Source organism: Galendromus occidentalis, unplaced genomic scaffold, assembly GCF_000255335.2.
Source record: "Galendromus occidentalis unplaced genomic scaffold, Mocc_1.1 scf7180000075388, whole genome shotgun sequence".
Lineage (NCBI taxonomy): Eukaryota > Metazoa > Arthropoda > Arachnida > Mesostigmata > Phytoseiidae > Galendromus > Galendromus occidentalis.
The window spans coordinates 171,040-197,888 of NW_003803378.1; the positions used below are offsets into that span (position 1 = coordinate 171,040).

The window sequence follows — 26,849 nt, forward strand, 5'->3', positions numbered from 1 at the left end:
CGGCAGCCGGAGTGGGAGGCTGACGCGAATCGCAAAGGAGTTTGAGTTTTGAATTTCCGACAAATAGGATTTCCTCTCTCGAACCAAGCGAGTCTGGCGCACAAGGACGGGATTTCCTGCGAGATGGCCTCTCCGAAGTACTTTTGAAAATAGTCGTGATAAGAGATAGAGGAACCGCAGCACCTCTTCTCTGAGAATTGGGATTTTATTCGGTGACGTTCTTGTTGCTTTCACCAGTGTCGGGGTGCTCACTGAGTTCATGACTGGATTCGACTCCGACTGTGGAAGTACTGCCAAGCTATTTCCAAGTCACCACCGAGAGACAGCCGTTGACAGTCGCTACGAGTGCGATATACGACTCGTCTCCTGGGACCAGACCCAGCTCGATCTGCTCTCGGCCTGCCACGTCTCTCTCAATTCCCCCCATGCAGACCCAGGGACTTTGTCTATCTTCGGGAATCCGCTCATTATACGGGAAGCCACGGAAAATTCGCTCGGGAGGGAACCTTCCTCCCGCTGTTGGAACTTCGACCTGCAACACTTCGCCCGGAAATTGCCGCGACGATGGATTCTATTCCCTCAATTAGTCGGCTTTCTTCCGCGGCGAGAACAAAGAGGGAGGAAACTCGTAATGAGACATCGGATAAGTCTTACCCCCCCCCGCAGCAGGTTGATTACGTGTTTCCCAGGGAGAAGAATTCTGATCTGAGATATCGAGAGCTGAACTTGAGGTCGACTTGTGAATACAGAGTATATTCCACCGCTGGGGTTCTACTTACGGTAGTCCAGGACTAATCGAATGTGCCAAATTTCATCTAATTGTAAGCTAAGAATTTGCTCGTACCGGTCACCTCTTTCGCGGAAGGCTGCAGCTGAACCCATTTGATACGGGTACTTATTGCGGGTCCAGAAGCATTTTGATCTTCTGAGTTGAGAAACGAGAGACCGATTCGAGGAGAAAATATGTTAATGCGAGAAGAGACCGCCGTAGTTTACTGGGTCTTCTGAATTTTCAAAGATAAGGACGGAGGAGGAGAATATCGATTCATTGTGCTCCGACACGGGGGAAGTCGATTCCGATGGACCCCATATTCCGAAGTTATTCCGACGTAGAGAAATACAGCCATGGCAAGGATATTCCCTGGGATGAAGGGAGTCTCCCCACCTCTTCCGGAGCATATAATCAATGATCAGGATGCCTGCTAAATTCAATTTGGAAGCCAGTAACAGTGAACCTGTAAAGTCTCCGTTGGGCGTTTTTCTCCGAGGAACTCCCAGTCGTCTTCCAAGATCGTTTGAAGATGATCCCCGAATGAGCTTCCAGGTGCCTATCTCATCTCATACAATATAGCCCCGGGAACCATCTCTCGAAGTCTCGAATATGGCTCGATATCTGACCTTATTCCGAAGAGCTCGTTTAAGAGTCTGCGAGTATTTCGCCGACCGAAGTGACTGAGCTGGAGGGATGAGCTCAGGGGACGAGGCGCTCAAATCGTCGTCCATCTCCCTGATTCCGGAGATAATCCAGCCTCATTTAAGGCAGAGATCATCATTCGAATCATTTGTACTCGAAAAGTGGGCAAAGAGCCGTCCCGTATCCCCCTGATCGGCCGTAGTAACTCTCTGAGCTCGGGAATCGGTTCGGCACTGCGCGACCTTGATCACTCCAGCCGCGGCAAGATCTCAGAAAAAACACTAGATGGCCCGACACTGACGCCACTAATGGGATATATATTTTTTTGACACCAGCCAAAGAGCCTCTACCCCTAGCCCGCCCCGTTCCCCCAATTTACAAGGGAATTCCTGCTTTGCAGTGCTTTGAGGCCCACCGCTTTCAGCCAGTCGAAGACTCTCGAGACTTCCGAGACCACATATCCCCCGATTTTGTGTGACTCCTCCCGGCTCGGAGACTTCGCTTTCTGAGCTCTTCCCATTACCGACTCGTCCGTGGAATCTGACCAATCCGGGTTTGGCTTGAGCGAAAACTCTCTCGGATTCGACTCCGGTCTTGAAATGGTGACAGCGACGATGATCTCCTCGGCGATCGGCAGCCGAGCTCGATGATGTGGACGGCGAATCTCCTGTGCTCGGTCGCTGTTGTGATTTTCGAATCGTCACCGCGTGTGTCAGAAATGAATTTCATAACCATCGACTGTATCCACATCCGAGCTGCAGATCCTCCTTCTCATCGAAAAATATTCTGCCGAGACAGAAATTTCCACAAAATCAGAAAGCTGACCGCTGTCTCGGAGTCATCACAGCACCGGGACTTTCAGACAGAAGCTCCCACAGAAGGTTCCAGCGCCAGTCAACGACTTCCCTCGTGCGGAGGATTTTACAGCAGTTGCTAGACGAATTCCCCGTTCACCGTCCACTCCCGCTGAATGGCTCATCGGTGAGAGCGGGACCATTGAGTTGATAAATTGTTGGGAGAGTCCGGAGTGTCCTCTTCTCTCCTAATGCACCGCGTTGACACAATCTCGCTCATTCTCCCCTCCTCGAAAAGACGGAACGGAACTCCGTGCTTCCTGTTTCTCTAGGAATATGTCTACGGTCGCGGGTATTTCCTGTGCCGCGAACGAGATTGTTCGGTCCAGAATCGTTTCCCTCACCAAACTTCAGCTCTTTCCCGCGTGACAGAAACAAGTCCGCGTACCCGAAACAACCAGTGTCGAACATCAACACGAGTATGACCACCATCGCCACCATTGCCCTCATCATCATCAGCGGCGACTGCAGCATCAGCTTCGGAATCGACTGAAGTCGTCGGCCGCCGCCACGACCGAAGCCAGAAAATTTTTCCAGATTGACAAAGCGGCAATCGAAACGGCGATGCGGTTGTGGTGTTTGACAACAGTCTTTGGTGCTACTGCGCTTATTTCTGCTTCGGGCCAAAATCAGCGGGACTCATTAGTGGAACAAGTGCGTCAAGTGGACCCGGCCATATACAAATGGTATCGAGATACCTATTGGGATACCTGCGGCGAGATCGAACAGCGGTCGTCTCCGCCTCCCGATGACGTGAATCGAAATACGAATCGGAACGATCAAACGACTCGCGCTCCATCTTCGACTCGAGCTCCGTCTCGACCGCCGACGGTAGCCCCCAGACCAACTCCGGACCGAGGACAGCAGGGCAACGACAGCAACAACGGATACCGCGACCCCAGTTATCCGCCCAACTACGACCCGAATAACCCGAAAAACTTGAACACGAGGACTCTCCCCATAAGTTTCCCATCCGAAGCCGACGAAGCCCGGAACATCGCGCACCAGGACCGCATCAATAAGGAGGTTCTAGCCCAGCGAGAATATATCGGACCAAACGGGGGTGCTGCCCCGATTAGCAACCCGGGTTACCAAGCCGGATCACAGGGAACAGGACGCTTCCGCTTCGGTAACGGACAAAACAACGGGTATGGAGGCGTTAATAACGGGGGAGCCGGATACAACAACAACAACGGCTACAACGACAACAGCAACGACGGCTACAACAGAAACAGCAATGGCTACAACAACAATGGCTATAACAACAACGGCGTCAACAACAGACCAAACGGTGGTAAATACGGCTCTCGAGCTCAGAGTCCTCAAATAGTTCGACTGGCCAACGGAGACACTTTGATCATCCTCAGAACGAAACGTGAAACCGTCACGGACACGAAAATGTACTTCCCAACCGTGGTAGGGGGTCGAGAAGCCTCTCGAACCTATCCTTGGATGGTGCCCATAGTTGCGAAGGGTTCCGAGGAGAGCTACGTTATCTGGTGTGGCAGCACCCTAATAAGCGATCGGCATCTGCTGTCAGCAGGTCACTGCTTTGATATTCGTCAAGATCCGGCAACGTTCAGCGCTCTCATCCGAGCGCACAACATTTCGCAGCCGCAGGAAGTTGTCGACCTGAAGAGTATCGTCATTCATCCGGACTACCAGCCAGGAAAATTCTACAACGACATCGCCATCGTGACGCTTGCGAAACCTGTGAAGAATTTCAAGCCGGCATGCCTTCCGATTGAAGATCCGGTAGGTGTTGATGACGCGGGGAAGACCGTCGAGGTTCTCGGATACGGTTCGTTGGCGTTCGGGGAACGAGCGAGTCAGACGCTACAGGTAGCGAAACTGGAAGTTTTCAAAAACGACGAGTGCCGAGCGAATTATTCTTCGAAGCAGGACACGGCGCTGAATCAGGGAATAATCAAAACCCAACTCTGTGCCGGGGCCAGAGACGGATCTAGTGACGCGTGCCAGAACGATTCCGGAGGTCCTCTGGTGAACGATGACTATCTGGGTCGACGCATGGTGGTCGGTGTCGTGTCGTTCGGTTTCCAGTGCGCTCGGGAAGGATATCCGGGAGTGTATTCAAGGGTGAAAGAATTCCTGCCCTGGATTATGCCGATCATTCGAAAAGTTTGAGAGCCACTTTCTTTCGATGAGTTTCTCTATTGGAGTCGAACCATAGAAATGGAAGAGTCCGCGGGAGAGGGACGGAAACGATCAGGAAAGAGCGCTCGCGCTCGGGGAGGACCCGCTGCAGAGTGAATCAAGGAGAGAAACTCCAACTAAAGGTCACGAGATCTGAACGTGGATATCTATTTAGAGATAATAAACAACCCATTCATTATTATCATTCCCATCATCATCATCATTCAGAATATTCCGATACTTTATTCAATTCACGGATTATCGCATGGGTCATCAGAGGGGTCGGAAACCCTCCGTCATGAAGACCAAACCGCATCCGGAGGAGGGTGCTCGGGGGAAAGCGCAGCACGTCTTGAGAATCATAGCCGCGTATCCCCGAGCTCCCGAATACGAGGGAGTATCGAGAAATATCTTGTCAACCCGTCACGCGATTCGTTCCTATTGTGAGTCGGGTCGAAAAGCGTCGAACTCGGAGGAAATACGATGGGAGAGACGCTTCCACGCGGCGTCTCTGAGAGGGCATGTTCTCGTTGGAAACAGCGACCGAGAGAATCGCTGGAAGCGTTGTATTCAACATTTCTGAAGGATTCTTGTTTCCTCGAGTGTTTCCATCGGTCTTCGGCGAATTCGTAAAACCGGCTGCGATAATTGCGTCATCGTCCCCAACAATGGCGATTTCAGAGCTCCGGAGACGTCACCGGCGGCGGACCATGTAACATTGAAGTCTCTCGCGCAAGCCCCGCCGCGGTGAATCAGCATTGATTTGAAACGAAATTCCGGGAGAACACTGTTTTGCTGCACGGCGCGCGCCGCGTTTTTCGTGGTTGCTCCCGCATCGCAGAAACGGCTAACTCCGTGCGAAAGTCTCCTTGCAATGAGAAGACGCATTTCATCGCGGTGACGTAGGTGATCGGGTATGGACTCCCTGTATAGGGAAAACCGTCGTTGATTGGAATGGTCGGAACAGCGGGAGGATTGAAGGTGAGGGGGGAATGGAGAGTCGCCTCACACTGAGGAATATAATTGATCCTGCTCGAAATTTCGTCGACCTCTCGCCTATTCCCTCACCATAGTGTGGGTGTCTCAATGTTCCCTCATTGAATTGATGCACAGAAGCACAGTCTAATATCTTGGAATTGTTTACCCGACGTTGTTCTCCGTGGAGAAAGCCTTACCAGCAGTGCCCGGCCGCGGGAATTTCTGCGGTTTCTACCGAAAACTGTCGAAAGACATCATGCTGTGCCGTACGTTCGCGCTTCTCAATTTGCTCGTGTGCGCGTCGGCGTTGCCCGGAGGGATAAATGCGAAAGAAACTTCAGGAGACGCCTCCAGCCTCGAGCCCGGACTATACCAGTGGTACATCGACAGCTTCTGGAGCACGTGCGGCCGGACAGAAGATAGAGTTCGCCCTACGGAAGACCACAGAGATCTTTTGGGCAGTTTGGACGAACGCACACCTCCGTCGAGTGGAGTGGACGACACTGTGAAAACAACCGAAAAGCCGCCTGCACTGGCTCCTGAAATAACAACGCTGTCTACTAGCCCTACGGAAAGAACAACATCCCGGGCGTTCACAACGAGTGAAGCCGCTCCAAAAGCCGATGGACTTTTTCCGTTTTCGGGGGACCGCGAGATAAAGGCATCGGATGGGTTCATCGGCAAGCCCAATAATAACGGACAGACTTCGACTGCTGGGGGGACCCAGTCGCTATTCATAAGCTTCCCTTCCGTAGCTCAGGAAGCGCGGGATATCGCTGAACAAGACCGTAAAAAGCAGGAATTCCTTTCCTTACGGGAGAGACAAAGGTCCCCGTATAATGCTGAGCCAGGTGAAGAGTTTTCGTGGGTCCCTGGCTACATGCGCGGATCCGATGAGGAACGCGGAGCGGTGACTCACGGACCCTCTCGAATGCGATCAATGGACGCGATGGGCTACCACTCGAACGTGGGGGAGGGTTCCCCTGTCAGCAGGAAGGAGCGAGACGCTCGTACACAGGTCGCTGGAGGACACGAAGCTACGAAAATATACCCCTGGATGACTCCGCTCATCGCGAAGGGCATAAATAACAGCTCAGTAATTTGGTGCGGGAGCTCCCTCATAACCAGCAGACACCTCTTGACCGCTGCCCACTGCTTCAACGTCAGGAAAGATCCGACGCTTTTCAGCGCCCTGATCAGAGTTCACACTCTCAGTGAGCCTGGAGAAACCATCGATCTGGAAACAATCACCATCCATCCTGATTACGAGAAGCACCTCTTGTATAACGACATCGCAATCGTCACGTTGGCGAGAAACGTCGAAAACTTCAAACCGGTCTGTCTCCCAGTCGGAGAAGGCTCCGCAAGCCTCGGGGAAACTGGAGCGCCGGTCGAAGTCTTGGGCTTCGGTTCTCTGGCCTACGGTGAAGGATCGAGCAAGACCCTGCAGGTGGCGGAGCTGGAAGTTTCAGCGAATGAGGACTGTCACTCCAACTATTCCACGAAGCCGGACGATGCGCTCATCAGAGGAATTATCGGTAGTCAGCTCTGTGCGGGAGCGGCGGAAGGATACGCAGACGCCTGTCAGAACGATTCCGGGGGTCCACTGGTGAACGAAGACAGCAGCGAGCGTCGCATTGTTGTCGGTATTGTTTCATTCGGATTCCTATGCGCAGGAGAAGGCTTCCCCGGAGTTTATACCCGAGTGTCAACGTTTTTGCCGTGGATCTTATCCACAATTCGTGGGTAGACGAGGTTGGCCGTGGTGAACGAGGAATGTGATTGGGAGCAACCCAGAGTGAGGAGCCGACGTTCGTGTTAACCTGAAGCCCTCTGACATTTCGATGTGTTTGATCGATGCATGACATCAATGCGTGCCATCGGGAAGTCTGTCCGCCCGCCGAGCAGAAGTTAAGAGCGGTTCGTGTCCTGTGAATGAAATACTCAATAATGAATTGATAAAGCACAAGACTCCCACGCCTGAATTCCGACTCACTGTAGTGAGCAGGGCTGAGGGGAAAAGGAAGTTTGATTGCTCCGTGGATGCTCCTTCTGGACGGGAGAACTACCGAGGTCCTTTTCGACTCCGAATAGATCCACCGTTGAGATCTGCGACTCGGAAGGAAACAACCACGATTACATGGATCCAGAGAGTGGAGCAGCAATGTCAGGTCTGGAGACAATCGGCGATACAGGGAGTTTCCGACGGGACTGACCCGAAACGAGCAAAGTCTCGGGGTCGGGGAGTAGTGGAATCATCCGGTACCAACGAGTAATCGTCTGGATCTTTCGTTGGGATTTTCCGCTGAGGTTTCTCGAGATGGAGCAGTTGGCCCCTCCTTCTCTCTCCCTGGGTGCTCGGAGAGAGATCCCATCAGAGAAAGAAAAATTTTGTGTCACATGTAAACGCTCCTGGTTACCGACTAACCAGTGCAGATTTTTATTTCGTAATTAAGCAGTGTGCTTGCCGCTCGATTTCCCTCCCTCGTTGGATCCCAATCGGAACTTCAACAAATTGATTTAGATTTGGTCTCTGATTCTGTAGTTCGTTTCAGATTCGACGGACATGAGCCGCGATCGGAGTCCGATCCGCTTCGTGGAGTTCTGAACTTGCATCATAGAAGATGTTCCCATCATAACAGTTGAACGATCTCGAGTCGCCAAGAGATTCGTATTTAGAAATAAGATGTCGGCTCATTCATTTTATATTAATCATCATTCCTCCTGGATGGTTTTTCTTTGACCGTGAGATCACTCCCAGGACCGCTCCGGGTGCGGTCACATCGACCCCTTCTCCGGGGAGGCTCCGAGAAGAAAACCTCAGACTACCATATCAACTCTGGAGTCTGAATCCGCTCGATCACAAAGTGCATTTATACATATGCATCACTCTCTTAGGCATTCAATGTTCTCATTTCTATGACAATCTTTTCCCTACCTAGGAGCCCGGTTCGAAGAGCCGAACTCAAACAACCTTGGTGCAAGAAAACAGTTCTGTCAAAAGTCGTGGAAAATAGTTGAAAGAACCCTACAACACCAAATTATACAAAATATACAAACGAGCCTCACAGTCGTCCGCTCGATCGATCATCTATCTAGATGATCACAATAATCCATGTAATGATATTATTACTCGAACGAATCTCCGCTCTGACGACAGACGCTTCGAGACGTCCCTCGAAATAATTGCCCCTTTTTGGATACCGCAAACTCTATAGACTCTCGAACACATGGATTTTCGTTCAGACGCAATACAATAAGATCGATTGTCACCGTTGATAGAGCAGCTGCTGGGAGTCGGAAACGACCCGCATCGCCGACTCAGCTGAGAGACATCGCCTTGACATTTATTCGAGTGTCGCTGATGTTCGTGTTGGTTTTGCCGTTCAAACGAGCTATCGGAATGTTATTCGGCTGGAGACCTCGGAAATGTTCTTGGAGAAACGCAACTGTTCGTCGTCTCGAGAACTCCATGGCCTCCTCGGACGGAGTGGTGAGCGAAACGCATCCCTGATGAGCGAATGAGTCGAGTTAGGAAATATTTCGAGGCTTTTTCACGAAGGCTTTGGGATCGGGACGGATATCACGGCGATTCTAGGGGCGGGGGAAGCCTCCGGTTGTAAATCGTCCCCGAAGTTCATTTTGGGAATCAGCTCCGACTTACGGAAGAGTCTCCACTGAGACGACCAGTGAAGGAAACACTCGAATCTCGGAGACCGCCTTTGTTGAGGATATTCTGACAAGCTTGAACTTTATTTCGAAGAATCGCTCGACGTTGGTATATTGAACTCAGTCGGACGGTTGCTTCGATTAGAGTAAGACATTTACGCTTGCCATAGATCATTTCGAGCTCTTCCACATCTTCTACCGCATCTCCGAATTCCTCCGCGTCTGCCTCGCCTGCAATTATGGCGAAAAAGGATTTGAGCAAAATTATTTGCTTCTGTCGACGCCGACAGCTTCGAGATGAAGAATCGGACCGAGTGCGCCGTCAGTTCCGCTTCACCGGGGGATTCGTATGCGACATACTAACCAGACGAAATTTTTTCTAGGATCATTTTCTGCTTTTTCAGAAGAATCTCCTCCTCTTGGAGTATTTTGAGGAGGTGTTCGTAAATGTCCTTCTTGAGTTCAGTGAGACTCCGGTCTTGCTTCTTTGGACTATTGCCTTGGGACAGTCGGTCGTACTCTCTGTGGAATAGGAAGCGAGACATGAGAATCTTGAAGTCTTGGATGCTGCTATCGGGAGTTTTCTTCCAAACACACTGGATTTCGACACGATAATCGCGCTGGGCTTCAACATATTTGGAGAAACTCACCTTCGTTTGAAGGTTCTGACTGCCATCATCCAGCGCAGTCTCTCTTGACTCACAAATACACTCAATTTCAAGAATCGGGCTTGATGCGACGCGGTCCAGCGCGCGAAGTCGACTCCGGCACCGTGGTCACGTTTCATTCGATCTCGCTGACCTATGCAGGAGAAAATCGTAGAATCGAGTGAGCTTGCAATTTTGGGAATAATTTCATTGGGACTAAACATCGTCGCGGCGAGGAGAGGTCAATCCTGGGCGAAAAAACTGTCGATTGAATAATGCAAATGTCGCCGAATTCCACGCCATGGGGGAAAAATTCGATGCTGTGCGAGCCGAGAATCGGGAGTCATCGGAGGAGACAAGAATGGACCGATGAGCGAGAAACGGCACGGATGGCACTCCGAACTTATGGTCATCGAATCTCCGACAATGAAGATGGGTCCGGAAACCCAGACAGACTTTCATCGCTCTGCGGAACGAGAAGACGAGGAGCGGAAACGTGGTCGGCTACTTTCATGGAAATTCCGTGGCCACCACGGATTAACTAGTGGATTGAAGGAGACGTCGCATCACACGCTTGTGTTTTAGTTCCGGAACGACGCCCCGCGTACGGGTTGAAATTCGCCGCATTCTGCTCGGTCGCTCGCTCGCCTGCCTGCCTGCCGGCTGACCGTTAAGCCGGATAATCAGCGACTTCAGCAGCGATGCTTGGTGCTACATTGCTGCTCCTTCGTTTAGATGCTTATTAGATTCCTGCGCACGCTTTTGGAACCGCTGTCAGAGCTGTGGTGCGTAGCGATGAGCTATCACAATCCGGTGCTCGTAGAGGTAAAATGGCTTTTCCAATAAATCTTCGAAACGATCCAATTCGAAACCGCAAGTGAAGGTCGTCGCGGAGAGCGCCGGGGAAATCGAGAATGACCAGAGTATAGGGAGAACGTAGAAACATTGGTGGCCCCTTAATGACAGAGCAGATTTTCGAACGACAATGATTTAGGCGTCTACGGAGAACAGCTCTACCCACCTAAGACTAGATCGAGACAGGCGGCGTGGTAGATGATGGTGAGTTCATCCACCGCTTGTTGAGCTTGCTCCGCTCGATCGGTCCAGTGAGAGGATCGTTGCTTTTCGCAAAGATCTCTCATCTCAGCGAACGTTGAAATGCGGAAGTTGAACAGTTCCCCCAAGGCTAGACTAATATTCGTAACAATCTGGAAGTAGATGGGATGAATTACCCGCGATGCCAAGGAAAAATCAACGTTCCAGTCCATACAAGAAAAAGCCGACGAAAGCCTGGATCGAAGCGCCTAGTCAACGGAGATGGCGAACCCGATGTCGAGCTGACTGAGTGAGATTTTTCTCAGAGCCATCCTCGCGGCAGGAGTCCATCTGTGATAAAGCTCAGAGTTCTTACCTCATCTTCCATGCTGTAGGCGGTATCGAGACCGAGACCCGCTTTCGAATCCAGCAGACGAGTGAGCTCATCGCGGCTTTTTGCCAAATCGACTTCGAGGATCTTCCGCTGGAATTTATCGACCTCCGGGTCGAATTCGGCATGCGAAACCTCTTCCGCCATGAAAAATACCCATGCCAGCAGAGTAGCGCCGCAACCTGATCGATAGGGAAGAGACACGGGCTTTTTAGAATCAAATTGTCATATAGCTTCTTTCGTCTTCGATCGTTTCCGAGCCGTGTGATCCACGTGACGTGATCCACCCACTTCCAGTAGCAGCAGAGAATTGCTTCCCAGAGAAGAGCGGCTTGAGACAAACAAGGTCAATACTCCGGGGAGACGCAAACTTTGAGGAAATTTTCTTTCGGCTGATTTTTCGGAAAAAAAAATTGTCAGGAACGGCTCAGTTATTCATATCGGAGCGCCGTCGATAATTCGATCTGGCGATCCATTCTGTTTTCCGGAGTGTTTTTCGAGAGGAGTTCTAAATATACGAGTATATCTGTGTATGAGACATCGCAGCGGGACCATTCGGAGCCTCGACGGCCGCATGACAACGCGAGCTCTATCATGGTGCGTCGTCGCCTAGGACAGGGAGACGCAACAGGAGCTCATTCAACAGCTGTCAACGGAGGATTCGCAATGTCATTCTACTTGACTAGCCATCAACTATCGCTCGCAGAAACGGGGACTCACCGTCCAGAACTCCTTTGAGGTAACGCTTGAGGTTGGCGCAGACAGACGTCGCTTCGGAGCACGTTCGAGGAGCGAGTTTGGTGGGGAAGACTTCGTCGATCGCCGGATAGACCTGACGAAGTTCACCGTGTGCTTTGTGAATTTCGGTGGCAGTGAGATGTGCTATATGCTTCCTCCGAGCGTGCAGGGCCAAAGCGAAACGCTTGCTCTGCGGCTCCCATTCGACAAATATTTGGTGGTCGACAGGGATTGCGGGGAGCCGTCGCGCCGGCGACGGTGTCGGCAGCAGGGGTGACACCCTGGGCTCCACCATTGTTGACATACTACCTGTCGAAAGGAATCAAGTCAATTAGCACGGAAGCGATTAGCACCTCCCGACAACTTCCGCAGATCTGCGAAGTGACTCTGACGTTGTCTCGAGGGGCAGACGCATCGTGAGTTCGCAGCCGGAAGTCGGGTTTTTCCGCGGGAAAGAAAAATAGTTCCCTGGTCTCCATCCTTCTCGGACGAATTCCGAAAGGGATTCCTTGGGTCGCGGCACGGCCCTTCGAACCCCGAGACCGAAGTTCCGTGCCTGAAGCCAGGATGAACTCTTGCGAGAGGCCGAGGGGAGTAGAGGCAGAGAGATTGACAAATGAGCTTCAGATTCTAATCCGAAAATTTCATTGAGCCGACGCATCCGACGCTCTGGGAGATCCTCTGATTCGGCTGAGGGCAGATACGGTGAGGGTTCTTCCTCCAGGACGTAATTACGGTACTCTGATGCATCGGATAAAAATGTCGTCAGAAAGAAATCGTATCTCCAAGAGAGAGTCCCTTCTCTCAAGCAAACACCAGCCAGTTGTGTTTCGTCAACGCACCCAACCAGGCCAACGACTGAACTGGCTTTGACAATCACATCAGCGATGACGGTGGCGGCGACGCCGCGACCGACAATAACGGCACGAATATAGCAAGCCTTAGAGCGATACAGCGATTTTCGGAATGCGAGACGCAAATCTAAATAGATACAGATCGTCCAACTCATGGATAAGCAGCTTCGGGACGGAACTGCTTCGTATGCTCAATCAGTTTCGATTCCGATGAAGCTTGAGAAAAAAATCCGCAGATTCCGGAGACAAGTCTAGATGGAGCAGCGCGAAATGACTTTCCTTCAGTTTCCCGTTTACTTTCCTTCCACAACAATTTTCATAGAACCTTATTCTCACGGGATAGAGACTGAGTCAGCTCTTGACGAGGACCTGCCCGGCTTGACATAAAGCGTCGTTCCCAGGACGGCTTTTTTAGGTTTGAGCATTTTCGGACTGGTAGAATTCAGGAAGGGCAGGGAGAAAGAAGAAAATGATGAAGAGAGCAGAATCATCGGTTTTGAACTGAGGCAAAGCTCCGGTAGTCGGAGGAAGGGGCGAGGAGACCACACCCAGTCAACAGGCCACGCGACGAGCGTCGCGATGTCTTCTAACGGGCTTCGATCTTGAACGATGCGGCGGAGTGTACGGAGTTTTGTTGAACGATTTTCATTGGATAAATATACGGATTGAGATGTTTCCCGAATATTCGGAAACATTGTCATCGATATTCGATCGGAGTGGTCGTGGCCTAGAGCGTGCTTATCTCCGAGGCTGCAGAGACCCGACCGACGATGACTGAGATCGATCTCCGATGTCTCATCAAAGCCTCGTGGAGCGAAGGAGTTTCCGAAACTCTATTTTGGACAATCTAACATTGTCCTTACGGAATCCCGGGATCTCACGTCAGCTCGTCCGAAGCCTCAGCCGAATCTCAGCCCGTATAGTATCGTATGGTTTATCGCGGATCGCTCGTTCTGTTTGACCATCGACATCGTGGGCAAAACGGGCAGCTTGAAAAGCGTCGCCGCCTTCCCGAACTTATCCCCGATTCTAAGCGTGGATTATTACTGTTTACGATCTGAAGTGGTTTCCAGCGAAGAGTTTACGTAAACTCTCGGAGATAAGCATTGACAGGACGATACGTGCAGTGATTATGCCTCGAATATGGTAGCCGTGGAAAGCTCTCGAGACATTCACACAGCATTCGAAGGTGATATATTGAGATATCGTCCTGATTTCCTGAGTTTCGCCACGCACCGAATTGCTCTGAAAATTCACCCGATCATCAAGAGCCATACGACATAACGACGACGGCTGGTCGGTCGGCTGAACAAAAGAAAACCGTTTTCCCAAGGATGATTCCGTCAAAATCGACCTCCGCGTTCCGCTTCCCCGTCAGACGCGGAATGCTTTTGAAGAACAAATTCGCCATAACTCGATATCTGCTAGCGGAACTGAATGAAACGGAAGTTCTTGTGACCTGAAGAGAATAAATTCCAGGAGGGTTCGAGTCCAGGGAATTTTCGACACGAAATTTCAGCTTTTGCCCCATTCCAAACATGTAATATCCTCTGTCGAGTGACTAAAACAAAACGAAAATCGATACAACGACCAACGTCGGATGTTTGACGGGAGCGAAAACTGGTTCGTCTGTAGACGTTGGGCAACAGATTGGGCAAAACCTGATTGAAACCCCGAAAGCGCGAGCGGGAACCAGAAATCGGAGAGATAGGCTGGTGACGATTAAACGACGACGAACTCTTCCGAGCGTCATCGGGAGACGGTGAAGGCGATGAGACCAACGGATGTTTCCTCGACGACGGCCTGACAAGCTATGATGAACTTCTTGAGAACTCGGAGCTCAATCGTCCATCCAGACATAAGCAGGAAGCTCATAAGGCTGCGAGAAAAGAGCCGAATACATCGATCGACCGTCAGACGCTCGAGCGCTCAGACGGTATTTGAAGAGGGCTCTCATTTTCGGTGGAATCCCGCGGTTAGGATCCAAGACGATTTTGTGCTAAAGCCGTCTATATATTCTAAACAGAGTGGTTTTCGTCGCAATCGCCTTCGTCGTATCCGCGGTTGGTTTTGCTGCTTGGCTGCCACTACCGCAGCTCCTGTTTTTGTTGATGCCAACTACACCGACCGAGTGGAAACTTCGCTCCAAAAAAAATAAGTTGCACCCGCACGCTAGTCAACGGAGGCGTCGCTTGAGACCTGACTGTCACGAGGGAGCTTCATCTGTCGTCAGATATCGTCACAAATTTCCGCATAACCTCCCGTTGAGCGAACCTCTGCGAGCATGTCCCAAAGTCGTATCCTTCGATCGAAATCTCACGCACATACGTACACTCGCTCGCAGAAGCACACGTCGACGCGCGGCGGTACACTCTGGAGAATCGGACGTGGGCGCCTTAGTGTGGGCGCCCAGCTTTCCGTGTGGCACGGTTGGATCAATTTCTTTTTCCACCAGTCTCATATCTCTGCCGCAAGCAAGAGCACTCACCGAGCTTTCGTCAGCACATTATTGACAGGAGACCGGGTTGACGCTCCACCCAAGACCAGTGATGTGGGGCCGTAACTCGGTGACCTCGAGCGTCCACCGGCTCTCCTCGAAATCGTCCAGTTCACGGAGGGAAGCGCACTCGCTCAGCTATCCATGGTTTCGCGGCTCAAGCAGCCGACTACGATGACCGACCACCACAAGCCATTATTTCCACGAAGTCAACAGCTGCTCTACACTCCGAAGTCCAGCGGTGAAAATGCCGATAGGGCGGGTCGGGTCACAAACAGATTCTCTTCTGGAAGCGCGGAGGAGCCCGACGAATTTCCCACGGCGATTCGTACAAGGCGAGTGGAGCTCACGCTTGCTCGTAACACTACGTTATAATCGCGACGTACGCCGGAATCTCGTCTACGGTTTCGACCAAAGCCACGATTTGACGGGGAGAGGGTACGGGCTATGAGGGGAGAGGGTACTCGTTTGAAACTTCCACGAAGATCACATGGCAGCAGCACCTGGGGAAGTTTCTCAATATTTTCCTCCGACTCGTCTAGTGGGATTCTGGATTCGAATTCGAAGCGTTCGAAGACTTGTGCTTTGACAACTGTCGCCGGCTATGAGTCCTCGTGATGACGTCGCCAATCACCGATCTCCTGGAAAGTCCAGAAATGACAAGAATATGCGCTCCCATGGTACGGTATTCGAAACAATCGTTCCGTGAGTTGGTGCGTCTCTACGATGTGGACATCGCGTATACCCCGATGGTCCTCGCGGAAAGTTTCACGAAGAGTGCCAAAGCCAGGTGAGGGCGCCATGATATAGAAGGATGAGCTGCTTAACCCCCGGCTCTTTCCCGCGTGCGGGGATCCTCGTCTATGATTGATCGATCGATCGATCGACGGACCATTCCAGAAAAAGTCCACTGTTCCCGAGTCCGAGCACATGTGATACCCTGACGATTCCAGATGTTTCAGCTCCCTGATTCTCTTAATTCCAGGAACGTGGAGTTCTCCACTTCATCGACGGACCGTCCCCTTATCGTTCAATTTGCCTCCCACGACCCAGAGGAATTCGCCCTGGCAGCAGAAATGGTCTCCCCGCTATCCGACGGTGTGGATCTCAATTGTGGATGTCCGCAACGTTGGGCGATCCAGGAACACTACGGTGAGCCTCATCGGGATGCTCATTCGCCGGCAAATTCTTCGAGGGCTATCTGACGCCATCTTCACGACAACATCTTCCGAAGAAAATCCTTTCCAGGATGTTGGATGCTCAGTCAGCCAGAGTTGGTGGCTGATATGATTCGAACGATGAGGAGAAGACTTCCGAACGCCTACACGGTCTCGGTGAAGATAAGAATCAAGGACGATCTGAAGGATAGCGTGGAATTCGTAAGACGCATGGAGGCAGCTGGTGCGAGTTTCATCACGATCCATGGAAGAACTCCGGCGCAAAGAGCAGAAGTTCCGAACTTTGAAGCGGTCAAGATTTTGCGTCAGGCTGTCAGGATTCCCGTTGTGCACAATGGTGAATCTTCCGCTGCTCCGAAAAGTTTCGAGTTTCGATTCTCGAATCCGTCGGATAGATGAATGTTGCGCAACCTTCGAGATTCTTATAATGCTAGAAGAGTGCCCTCCTAAGCGTGAGCTCATGTCCGATTTTTCATTGTGTTTGGCAGGTGGAGTTAGGAGCCTCGAGGAAGCCCGGAGAATCCATGAGGATACCGGTGTGGCCGGCATCATGGTGGCGCAAGGCCTCTTGAACAATCCAGCTCTGTTCGCAGGGTACGAACAGGGTCAGACTAGCGAAATTCGTGAAAAAAAAACCATTGGGTTTGTTTCATGACAAGATGTGTGGAATGAAATCGCTCCCTTTAATACTCGTTACATTACTCTCCTTACAGGCATACTCATACACCGGAAAGCTGTGTTCAGAAGTACCTCGATATTGCGACGGCGTACGGAACCCAGTTCGCGCACTTCCAGCACCACGTTACTTACATGGTCAAAGATCTCTTACCCAGAGCGGATAGGCATCAAATGAATCTCCTGTGCAGTTATGCGGCCATTTTGGATTTCTTGGAGGAGAGAAACATTCTGTGATATCGTGCTGTACAGTCCATAGAATATATTACAATCTTTCACTGTCCGGATGCTTTCCCGAATTCCGATCCCCTAACTCGAGCGCACAGATCACAAGGAACGGAAAAATCACTTATGATGCTTTTCTACGTCCAGGCTTGAATAGCACCGGCGAGGTTGTGAGATGAAGAAGCGAGATCGCCGTCGGTGAAGTGAAAGCTTTCTTCTGCGGTGAGAACATCAGTCGGCGCGTGAGCTGTTTGCGAGGACTCGTTCGTGGGGTTTTATTCGGCGTCTTCCGTGGTGTTCTCCTCGGGGTGACCTTCGACGGAGTGGCCTTCATCGGAGACTCGTCGACCTCCACGACCTGCTCATCCTCCTGAGAAACGTTCATGATCGACGACTGTCTCCTGAGTGTTTCCTGGGTCCGACGAACTCGATCCGGAGCCTGTTTTCCGACGGGGGTTTCCGGAACGACCTGGGTTTTGAGAATCCTCCGACCTCTCGGAGTGGTCGGCATCGATCGCGTGGAGGACGTCCGCTTCATCGGCGAATGCGCGGTCGAGCTCGGCTGCGTTTTCACATTCCGACGTTTCGGTATTTGAATTTGTCTCTGCGAAAGGTTCGCCGAAGACATTCGCCGTAGAGGATCTCCACCCTTCGCAATCGGTTTGCTCGGCAACGAATGCGGTACGGAGTTCGTCGCGGAGCCTAAAGACGAGATTCCTGACAGAGGCTCAGCAAAAGATCCAACGGAACTCGTCGCACCGACCTCGTCGTCTGATGATTGAGCGAAGAGGGGCAAGTCGAAGGTTTCGGCGATTTCTTGCAGAAGAGGTCTGACCGTCTCTACGTAGAGGTTTTTCAGAGTCTCTTGGATGAAGTCGAAGAGGGTACTGGGCGTCGTCAGAAACAGCAGTTTCCTCATTGCACTGAGAACCTCGGACTTCACCGTTTCTGCTTCCGTCGGACAGAGGGATACTACTTCAAAGCAAACCAAAATGAAAATTCGACACTCGTTCGCCCATTCGTTTTGAGGTCGTTCGGATTTCGACGGGAATTGGAAATGATCGCGGAGGAACGCTCTGATTTGCGGGACGTCACTCTTGAAGAAGTGGACTGTAGCCGAAACGATGCTCTGAGCACCAGCCACCGCGCTCAGGCGACCGGTCACGGCTCGGTCGTGCGTGAGACGCATCTGCTGCAACAGGGACTCCTCCGAGTTGAAGCTCCCCGCAGAAAGCTCTTCGGGTGGAGATCCCGGATTCCTCTGCTTCTGCTTAGGAACGTCTGGCTCGACGGAACTGATTGGTTTCCGTTGCTTGTGAGCGGCTTGAATCCTGGTCAGCAATTCCGGCGCAGCGTCCGCGGTCTCCTCTGACGGTTCGGCTAAACAAGCCCGTTCCAGGAAGAAGCTGTCGAACAGTTTTGGGGAGGGATCCGTTTCGGTGTTTCTGGAGAAGTCCCTGTCTACGACCTGAGCCAATGTCGCAGCCGACTCTGAGAGTGGTTTCAGCAGGAACAGGAAGTCATCGCATTTCAGGAAACAGACTGATCTCAGAGACCTGAGCTCCATCAGTAGGCGGTAGAAATGGGCATCGCGTGACGTCACCACGAAGAGGGCCAGGGCTTTTCCCAAGATTGACGCGATCGTAGGGTCTTCCATCAACCCGTCGAAGGCAAGCTCGCGTTCCGTGCAATCGAAAGAAATTTCCGTTTTGGTTTGATTGGGAAATATGTAAAGTTCGATCGGATTTAGCAGACTAGCCATGGTAAACTGGCAAATCGCGAGGGGTGCGGGCTTGGATTTTCGTAGGAGAAGGGGAACTATCCTCGACCGCGGTCCCAAGCTCGACGTGTATTGGAGCTGATCTGCCGGGAAAACACCGCACAGTTGAACTAGATCGCGAATCCGGAGAAAAGCGCATTTGCTCGACGGAGTAGGCGTCTGCTGCAACGTGTCGTGAACCCAGAAGAGCTCGATCCGGTTTTCCTGGAGACATTTCCCCAGGCTGGATGTCACGAGCTCGTCGCGGATTTTCGCGAGCGTACCAGGTGGCAAACGGGAGAATAGAAAGAGCATGTTACGGTTCTCGGGCTCGTCCACACGCTGAATGTTCTGACGACGTTTCCTCGAAGCCTTTACCGGCGACGTCACGGTGACCGAGTGCCATCCGAGATCCGTTATGGAGCGAGAAATCGCCCAGCGGAGCGTTTCGATTTGTGACACAGAGTCGGCTTTCCGGGACTCCACGACGCCCTCCGACAGCTTGGCCTCGAACTCCTCCACGGCATTCGTCGTCGGGTTGAAGAAACCTGCGGCGTCGACATTTTGAGCTCGCGATGATTCCGAATCGAAAAGCAAATAACCGAACTTGCAACCTTCCGAGAGCCACGTCGTGATCAATTGCAAGGCGGAAAACCTGGAACGAGCACACGATCTGTCAGTTCCCGAAACTTTTCTGATAATCGAATCGGGGAGACACGTTCGAAGAGTAAGAGCACTCCGACCCGGTATGATGTCGGAGATCAATGAACGAATGCGGAGGAAGCTTCCTCGTGATCATGAAATTGACCGTTCACTCATCGAGAGCCTGCCGTGAACCGCGAGCGATAGATCGATTGCTGTGGACACTCACCGGACAGCGTCGATTGTCTCTTCATCTTGTAGCCAGGAGACATCAATGGACAAGGCTATCTGTTTCATTGCTCGCAAGAACAGGTCTAGGAAACGGCCCGTGAACAAAACTGCATCTGGGAGTCTTCGACAGCACCTCCCCGCTTGGAAAATTAGCTCCCACCACCAGATAGAACGCACCGCTCTCAGCTGGACGAGCGAAAATTATTCGCGCCAATCATGAACGCATTCTGCGGGGCGGAGCCGAAAATTCAAAAGACACCCGGCGCGCTAGATCGTGCTATGCGCTGCTAGGTCTTCGCTGCAGAAGAAGTCTGTGAACGCTGTTCTCGCCAGAATTGAAAGTTCCAGGTGCTCGGAAGAGCTAGCAAATATCTCGAATGATGATCCTCGCTCGAGAAGAGCCTGATGCCACACTCAATCACGGAGTTCCCACCCCCCTTCCCGTGGATACGGAGCAAACTGTGTTCAGGAGAGACGGGACATCCCCGAAGCTCGAGGTGCTGATAGAAGAATATATCCTGAGATCATCCGATAGTTCTACCCCTTCCCGCAGGAAACATGGGAGAAGCGGAGCCTGAGGGCAACTGCTGTTGTGGAGGTCTCCCCAACTCTTCCGCAGCTGATGGCGAGTTGAATAAATGATCGATGAAAGATGAGAAGGTCGATAGCTGATAGCATTCTGGAGCTCTGGGACAGCACAAACAATGAGTAAGTTGATCATTGATCCCTGATGGAGTGGCTTAGGGTCCTCGGACGATCCGAGTGTATCGGGACGGGGGAGGTCTCGAGGAACAAGTCCAGCGCCGGCGTTGTAATGATCTGTCTGAGTGAACGAGCATCATTATCATTATTTATCAATGATCTCTCGCGAGGGGGCCGGATCATGCAAGGATAATAGCGATATACCATCTCGGGTCGATTGAGTTGAAAAAGAAGAGTGTGAGACAAGGCTCACGTCTTGTGGAGGAACTATGCCTTGTTTTTCATTCCGGGAAGTCATTTCCTCGATGAAGAATGGAGGGACCCGCCAGCTCTTGTTCTTTAAATTTATTTACATATGTAGATACACGGCGATCAATCCACTCATTTGTGGAAGCTTTCCGGGAACAACAATCGGTTCCGCGGTTTATGGAAGTCCGATACTTGATCGTTTTTCTAATATAGTTGAGCAAAAGTGTCCTGAGATGCGTCGCTTTTTGAGAGGCTGACTGAATCATGTTGCCATGACGAAGTCCTGCCGGCATTCTGGGTACGATTCCGCGCACAAACCTCCCCGCAGGCCGGTGCTTACCGCGGGCCAATGGATGGAAGTTCCATCGAGGTGAGACTCTACGCTCTGCAGGATGCCTGAGAAGAGAATGAGCATCACTATAATCGGCTGTCATCACGATCATGGAAACGTGACACTTTGGTCGGTCCGAGCCGGTGAAGTAATTGACGAGACACGGCCCAGCGATCTGACGTAAGTGGGTCATTTGAGAGACTGTACAAAGCGCCAAGAGGTTCCTTTGAGGTCCCCGTCAGGGTGCCCCAAAATTTAATCCTACCGCTCCGGCGGCGGTGATGTTACTTACGAGCGACTCGGCTATTCCGCTGAAGTAAATAATAACCGCATTCGCAGGCCGCCTTGCTGCGACAACTTCTTCGGATTCTCATGAGACGTAGTCCGGTGTCGAGGAAGTCCCACCGTGTCGGGATCATCGATGAATTTCCCTCCGTGCTTCGTGCAGCAGGCTGCGATGGAAAGCCGTCGAAATTTTTATCGGAAAGGGTCGAGTGCGATATTTTTCCCCCTCAATCATTCTCATCCAACGAGGCTTACCCCCGCCGCGCCGGAACTCGGCTCACTCCAGAAGAAACGCTTTCCGTAATCGATAACTAGCTCCAGAATGTTGGTCAGCACACCTCCGAGAAGATTCGGCAGGAAAGTCACCAACTGTTCGTGAACGGATGGGGAAAGAGAAAAAATCTGTGTTACGCAATACACAACCCTCCGTATTTACTGACCCACAAATAGAGCCACGAGCAGGGAGGAACCGGCTCAGAAAGGTGAGCGGCCGGAAGGTGTCAACCGACGGTACGAGCGAAAAACGTTCCCAAAATCGACGGTGTTTTTTCTTCTGCCTCTCTCCCGCCTAACAATGAGTTTGAGGGACTTACGCTGGGCATCGTTTTCGCAAGTGACTTTGGAAACATGAAATCCATGATCATGTCCCACAGTGAGATCTTAGGCACCTCTGAAACACTTCCCCCGACGGCCAGCGCTGGTGTCGCGAAGAACATCCACGCGAAGATTAACGGTAGGGATATCATGGCTGCCCGGCGGAAATCGAACAAGAGCGGGACTCGGAGTCCCGAATTCCGGGGGGACGGCTCACTTCGAGGGAACGAGCGTTTCTGCTTTGGAAAACACTTCGGAGATTGGTGTCACTACTTAATTTTCGGGCCGGTGCAAGTTCGGTGGCTCGATTCGTAAGTGTGCGTGTGCCTCCGTCAGCTGAAGGCCGGTCCGGTTGTCAGTCGGCCGAGAGAGGAGGAGCGGCGAGAGACCGTTCGATTCTAGTAAAGGAATCCCGTAGACGGCTAGATCGAGTGGCGGATCCAGCCGACGGTGGAACTAGAGCCTGCGATTCGCACCCAGCCTATCATCAGACCTTGATGGGATAATCGTCTTGGGAAACCGCTCTGACCCCTCGGACCTACTCAAAGCAGAGTCCAGACTGGGGAGCAAACTCCCCGGAACTACGGTCTTCTGAGCGCACCGATCAAGGAGAAATCGATGAGCTCCAGATGATCGCCATGAATTTCCGCAGCTGATCAATGATCAGGCATAGCTTTCTAATTTCTCATCCTAGCCGTTGATTAGTTGGCTACCGAGAATCGAATGGGGTCAGCTTCTCTCGCACGCTACAGAATACGGAGATGATCGCTGTACTGCCCATCGACTTTTATCTGTAGCGATTTCTTCAGGTTCTAGAGGCGACTATGTGAGGGAACTTGCTTTCGTTTATTTTATTCCAAACAGAATCCGAACACTGGATTATCTATGTACACTACCACCATCAATATTTATGCATCGATCTCGTTCCATTCACAAAAATAGCAATAACAAGACCTCGCATGTCACATGACCAAGAATATTCTGCCTCGTATTCCAAGGAGACGTTTCACGGAATTTTCCATCTGATTGGCATCATATCGAATGTTCGTCACGATCAGGATGAGGACGCGCTCCCCAATGTCGTCTGTTTTGAAAACCTAGGACATTTTCTGAAGCGGTTCGGCTCGTTAGAATGAGAGGCATTCATTTCACAATCAATTGGAAGAGTCCTAGAAGTGACGCGAGCAGCCCAACGGCCCCATTGTGCCAAACTTTGAGCTTTCCGGCCCAGAGCACTCCTTCGGGCAACCAGGATATGGCGTTGATCAGGTTCAGAGTGGAAATCGTCAGACTGAGGACCTGTTGGGCTTTGGCGCGTCTGATTTCCGCTCTGAAAATAGGAAGCGCAAAGTAGAAATCAGATTGAGAGTAGGTACTCCCGTTTATGGATTCTCCGGTATCCGGCGACGTGATTAGAGAGTTCTGCGTGATGTGCGGGCGTCTCGCTACAGTCCCCATGTCGTCTCACCGGGACCGGAGTTTTCGATACGGATTTGATGCTTGGTTCGAGCTTGGTATCCTCGTTCCTCGGGGAACTCAAAACTCACGTTTCACGTCTGAGCTCTCCTTGTTTCCGCTGGAGAGCATTCAGGGTTCGCACAGCCTTGAGACATCCGCAGTACAACGAGAACGCCCATAGGAACTTACTCGCTACCCACAGACGATTTGTGTGCCGAGTTCGGACGATCCGCTTGTCTGCCAACCAAGCCAAGTGCTCGACTGGGAAGAATAGCTGGTCCGCGATGTTTTTTATAACACTAACAGCTCTCAACAACTGGAATTCGGAGTACGCTCACGATTAGAAACGACGCTCCTCCTTCGAAGTCCATCATAAGAGTCCAAGACAAGGCGCCAAATTATGTAATCCTCAGCCGCAAAATTCGGTTCCGATGAGCACCCGATCGTGCCGCGTGAAGCCCGGGCGTCTGGGGCTCTGGGAGAGCTCCTTTCCAATCACTGTGAAGATCTCACACGATGGCTTTCTCGAGGCCTCTCGGGTCTGGCGCGTCGAAATCGAATCGAAAATGGTTTTGGTCTTTCTTCAAGTCCTTCGGATCACGAATCATTCCGATTAAGTAAGCCGAAACTTCGGAGCACCTCGAAATCATATCTCGACCTAGGCTTCGGTTATGAAAGAGTCGAATGTATCCGGCGTGGTCTAGTGGCTAGGATTCCTGGTTTTCACCCAGGCGGCCCGGGTTCAATTCCCGGCGTCGGAAGATGAGGTTCCATGGTGTAATGGTTAGCACTCTGGACTTTGAATCCAGCGATCCGAGTTCAAATCTCGGTGGAACCTTCAATATTTTTTCCAAAATTTGTGAAGTCGCCCCTAGCGAGGAACTCCAAACAAGTGCTGTTCGGGAGATGTCGACCATTCTTGGCCTTGTCGCTTACGAGCCCCTACGTCTCAGATCACTCCGTCAGTCGTCCGAGAAGCCAGTCCGGATCGATGACGTGGCGAGCAAAAGGAATTCTCTTCATATTCAAGGTGGGCAAACACGAAGTCCCCCGCAGTTCCAGCAGTCTGTGAGAGGTCGGGAAGATAGACGCTGTAGAAGAGCATGCCCCCTAGCGGCGAGGAGTCTGATGGTCTCCACGGAGAATGCACAGGAGAGAGTAGTAACAGCTGTGACCATGGCTTTCAAGAGTGCGGTACACAGCCGAACAGCATGATCTCATCGTACGTAATAAGAATAATGAGGAAAACTCAGGCGGAAGTTCGAGTCCTGGCGGAAATCTCGGTTTTTAGTTCGAACTCCGAACACCCAGAGTTCCTCTATCGACAACCGAAAGATCCGCTCCCGAGTCGAAGACTTCCTGGGTTATATTAGGATACATGGAAATATTTCAGTCAAGGGAATCGTCAGTGGCTTAGGAATGGGAGCCGAGGCGTTTCTGTACGATCAGTACTCGAGTTTTCGAGCCGGAGCGGGCTGTGGAAAATGATGGTACGACAGGCGTTTGATGAAGAATCGTTTACAGCAAGCTGTACATCAGTTATTAGTTCGTCAGGTACCACTCAGGCACCGTCTCGATCAGCATCGCTGGCTCTGACGCTAGAGCGGGCTAACCTTGAGGGTTGCCCGGGCGACGCGACGCCGACGCCCTCTCGTCTCGGATACCGTTTATCTTAGTCTCGAGAGTTTCCTATGACTCCGGAGTCCTCCTTCTTTTCGAAGGTGCAGAAGAGAAACTTTTGATCCATTATCGACCAAGGGGAAGGCGAAAGCACTCCTTCTGAGCTTCTTTTTTTTCCTCCAGATTTTTCTCTCATCTCATGGAAAGAGAGGAGCCTATCGGCACGAACCGGCGCTCGGTAGTTCCGCAGGTACCTCAGCTCGACTTGGAAGACACTCCGTCGGAGAGGACATATTGATTTGGACGGCCAGGTTCCCGAGTTCTCACGCTTTCAGGGATGAGGTGAAACGATTCACCGCATCGGTTTGCCGCTGATGGGAACGGAAAATGATCATCACGGCTCCAAGTAACGACTTTCCTCCTTTCGCAGTAACGTGATCAAGTTCACGCGTTCTTGCTGATGACTCTCACTGACTTAGCCTCGGTTGTCGTTCGGTATGACGAATCGGAAGACATCAACTCCGGAGACGCCAGATCCATGCATAGATGTGAAGAATCAAACTCAAGTTCATCTCAGTAATGACTATATACCTGATCTTCCTCTGGTTTTCCCAGTCCATACTGGAGATTATATTTCAGCATGGGCCAATCATCGAGAAGTCGGAGAATGACTCTGCAGTGCGACATCTCTTTGGAGAGGATTTGAAACCTGAAGAATGAAATAATCGCAGAGGGAGCTCGCTCCACTTTTTCCTCCAAAAGGATCCAAGTCGGATGGAGGGTGCAAATCACTCGCTCATTTGTCCCTACCTTTTCTTGACTCCCTTATCCGTGACCCCTCCGCACAACATGAAGGCGTAGCCCATCGTTTTGATGAGGCCATCTCGGCCCTGGTACGTTTGTAAAAGTCTATCACACATGTCTGGAATAAGAATGATAATGAGCATTTCTAAAGGCAGGCTCAGTAGGAGGATGTCGAGGCGACTTCGGAGAGCTGCAGCTCCATGCTCAGCTCGACCGAAAGAACGCGGGGGTCTTGGATTAATTAAAAGATGGGGAAGAGCTCAAATTGATATCACGCCGAACACAAATTCCACTCGAATGCGTAGAGCTCTGGCTCTATCGCCGTTCGATCCAACAGGTCCATCCTTTCAGACGAGTACCCATTTCAAAATCCGACTGGGGAATCAACTGACCTTATGCAAGTATGTACAATGAGCCTCCGCAGACCTAATTGACACAATTTCTGAGCATCTGTGTCCAGACCTCCAAGAGTACCACGGATAGAAGCTCGGACTTCTTATGTGTTCGAAAATCACGGCCGATGGCTCACACGATCCTCTCACGAAAACACACAGGAACAGACACTGTGCCGACAACACGCTGATCGCGGATCGGATTTTCCTCTTGTGGAGCGCTGACGTTGAAGACCTCCATCAGACTAGAGAATTCAGGCATTGACTTCTTTAGCTCGGAATGAGCCTCATCCCTCCACGGAGTCGCGGAGCTTGCTCGAATAACATTTCTATCAATTATAGGGGCAATAAGAATCCAAGAAATGTATTCTCGGACATATCCTCCCCGCGAGACATATTTCTTCAGTTGGCGGTCCTTAGCGATTTTGAATTCCCGCGCCGCTGGAACACATGTAGATCCTGATGTACACATG

The 26,849-nt window shown here is 51.4% G+C and overlaps 5 protein-coding genes and 2 non-coding genes across 7 annotated transcripts; 4 read left to right on the top strand and 3 right to left on the bottom strand.

The window, feature by feature from the left end:
- The first annotated feature begins 2,832 nt into the window (after nt 1-2,832).
- Nucleotides 2,833-7,150, top strand: LOC108865282 (uncharacterized). Its single transcript, XM_018642209.2, has 2 exons — nt 2,833-4,407; nt 5,588-7,150. Exons 1-2 carry the CDS (start codon nt 2,833-2,835, stop codon nt 7,148-7,150), a joined length of 3,138 nt encoding a protein of 1,045 aa, XP_018497725.2.
- A 944-nt stretch (nt 7,151-8,094) lies between these two features.
- Nucleotides 8,095-15,425, bottom strand: LOC100907539 (uncharacterized). The gene is made up of 8 exons (XM_018638106.2): nt 15,223-15,425; nt 11,863-12,189; nt 11,128-11,324; nt 10,738-10,924; nt 9,720-9,870; nt 9,434-9,591; nt 9,065-9,300; nt 8,095-8,910 (listed from the first exon to the last, which is right to left on the bottom strand). Exons 2-8 carry the CDS (start codon nt 12,182-12,184, stop codon nt 8,722-8,724), a joined length of 1,440 nt encoding a protein of 479 aa, XP_018493622.2. The 5' UTR covers nt 12,185-12,189; nt 15,223-15,425; the 3' UTR covers nt 8,095-8,721.
- Nucleotides 15,426-15,704: 279 nt separating this feature from the next.
- Nucleotides 15,705-17,321, top strand: Dus4 (Dihydrouridine synthase 4). The gene is made up of 5 exons (XM_003736987.3): nt 15,705-16,021; nt 16,217-16,383; nt 16,480-16,746; nt 16,898-17,003; nt 17,123-17,321. Exons 1-5 carry the CDS (start codon nt 15,849-15,851, stop codon nt 17,319-17,321), a joined length of 912 nt encoding a protein of 303 aa, XP_003737035.1. The 5' UTR covers nt 15,705-15,848.
- Nucleotides 17,170-20,035, bottom strand: LOC100907825 (uncharacterized). Its single transcript, XM_003736988.2, has 2 exons — nt 19,940-20,035; nt 17,170-19,723 (listed from the first exon to the last, which is right to left on the bottom strand). The coding sequence occupies exons 1-2, from the start codon at nt 20,005-20,007 to the stop codon at nt 17,434-17,436; spliced, it is 2,358 nt and encodes a 785-aa protein (XP_003737036.1). The 5' UTR covers nt 20,008-20,035; the 3' UTR covers nt 17,170-17,433.
- A 2,903-nt stretch (nt 20,036-22,938) lies between these two features.
- Nucleotides 22,939-26,515, bottom strand: LOC100902381 (peroxisomal membrane protein 11C). Its single transcript, XM_003736952.2, has 5 exons — nt 26,377-26,515; nt 25,991-26,102; nt 25,772-25,889; nt 23,650-23,876; nt 22,939-23,432 (listed from the first exon to the last, which is right to left on the bottom strand). The coding sequence occupies exons 2-5, from the start codon at nt 26,098-26,100 to the stop codon at nt 23,246-23,248; spliced, it is 642 nt and encodes a 213-aa protein (XP_003737000.1). The 5' UTR covers nt 26,101-26,102; nt 26,377-26,515; the 3' UTR covers nt 22,939-23,245.
- Nucleotides 24,250-24,321, top strand: TRNAE-UUC (transfer RNA glutamic acid (anticodon UUC)). Its single transcript has one exon. It is a non-coding gene; the product is annotated as a tRNA-Glu (tRNA).
- On the top strand, nt 24,327-24,398 carry TRNAQ-UUG (transfer RNA glutamine (anticodon UUG)). Its single transcript has one exon. It is a non-coding gene; the product is annotated as a tRNA-Gln (tRNA).
- Nucleotides 26,516-26,849: the final 334 nt, after the last annotated feature.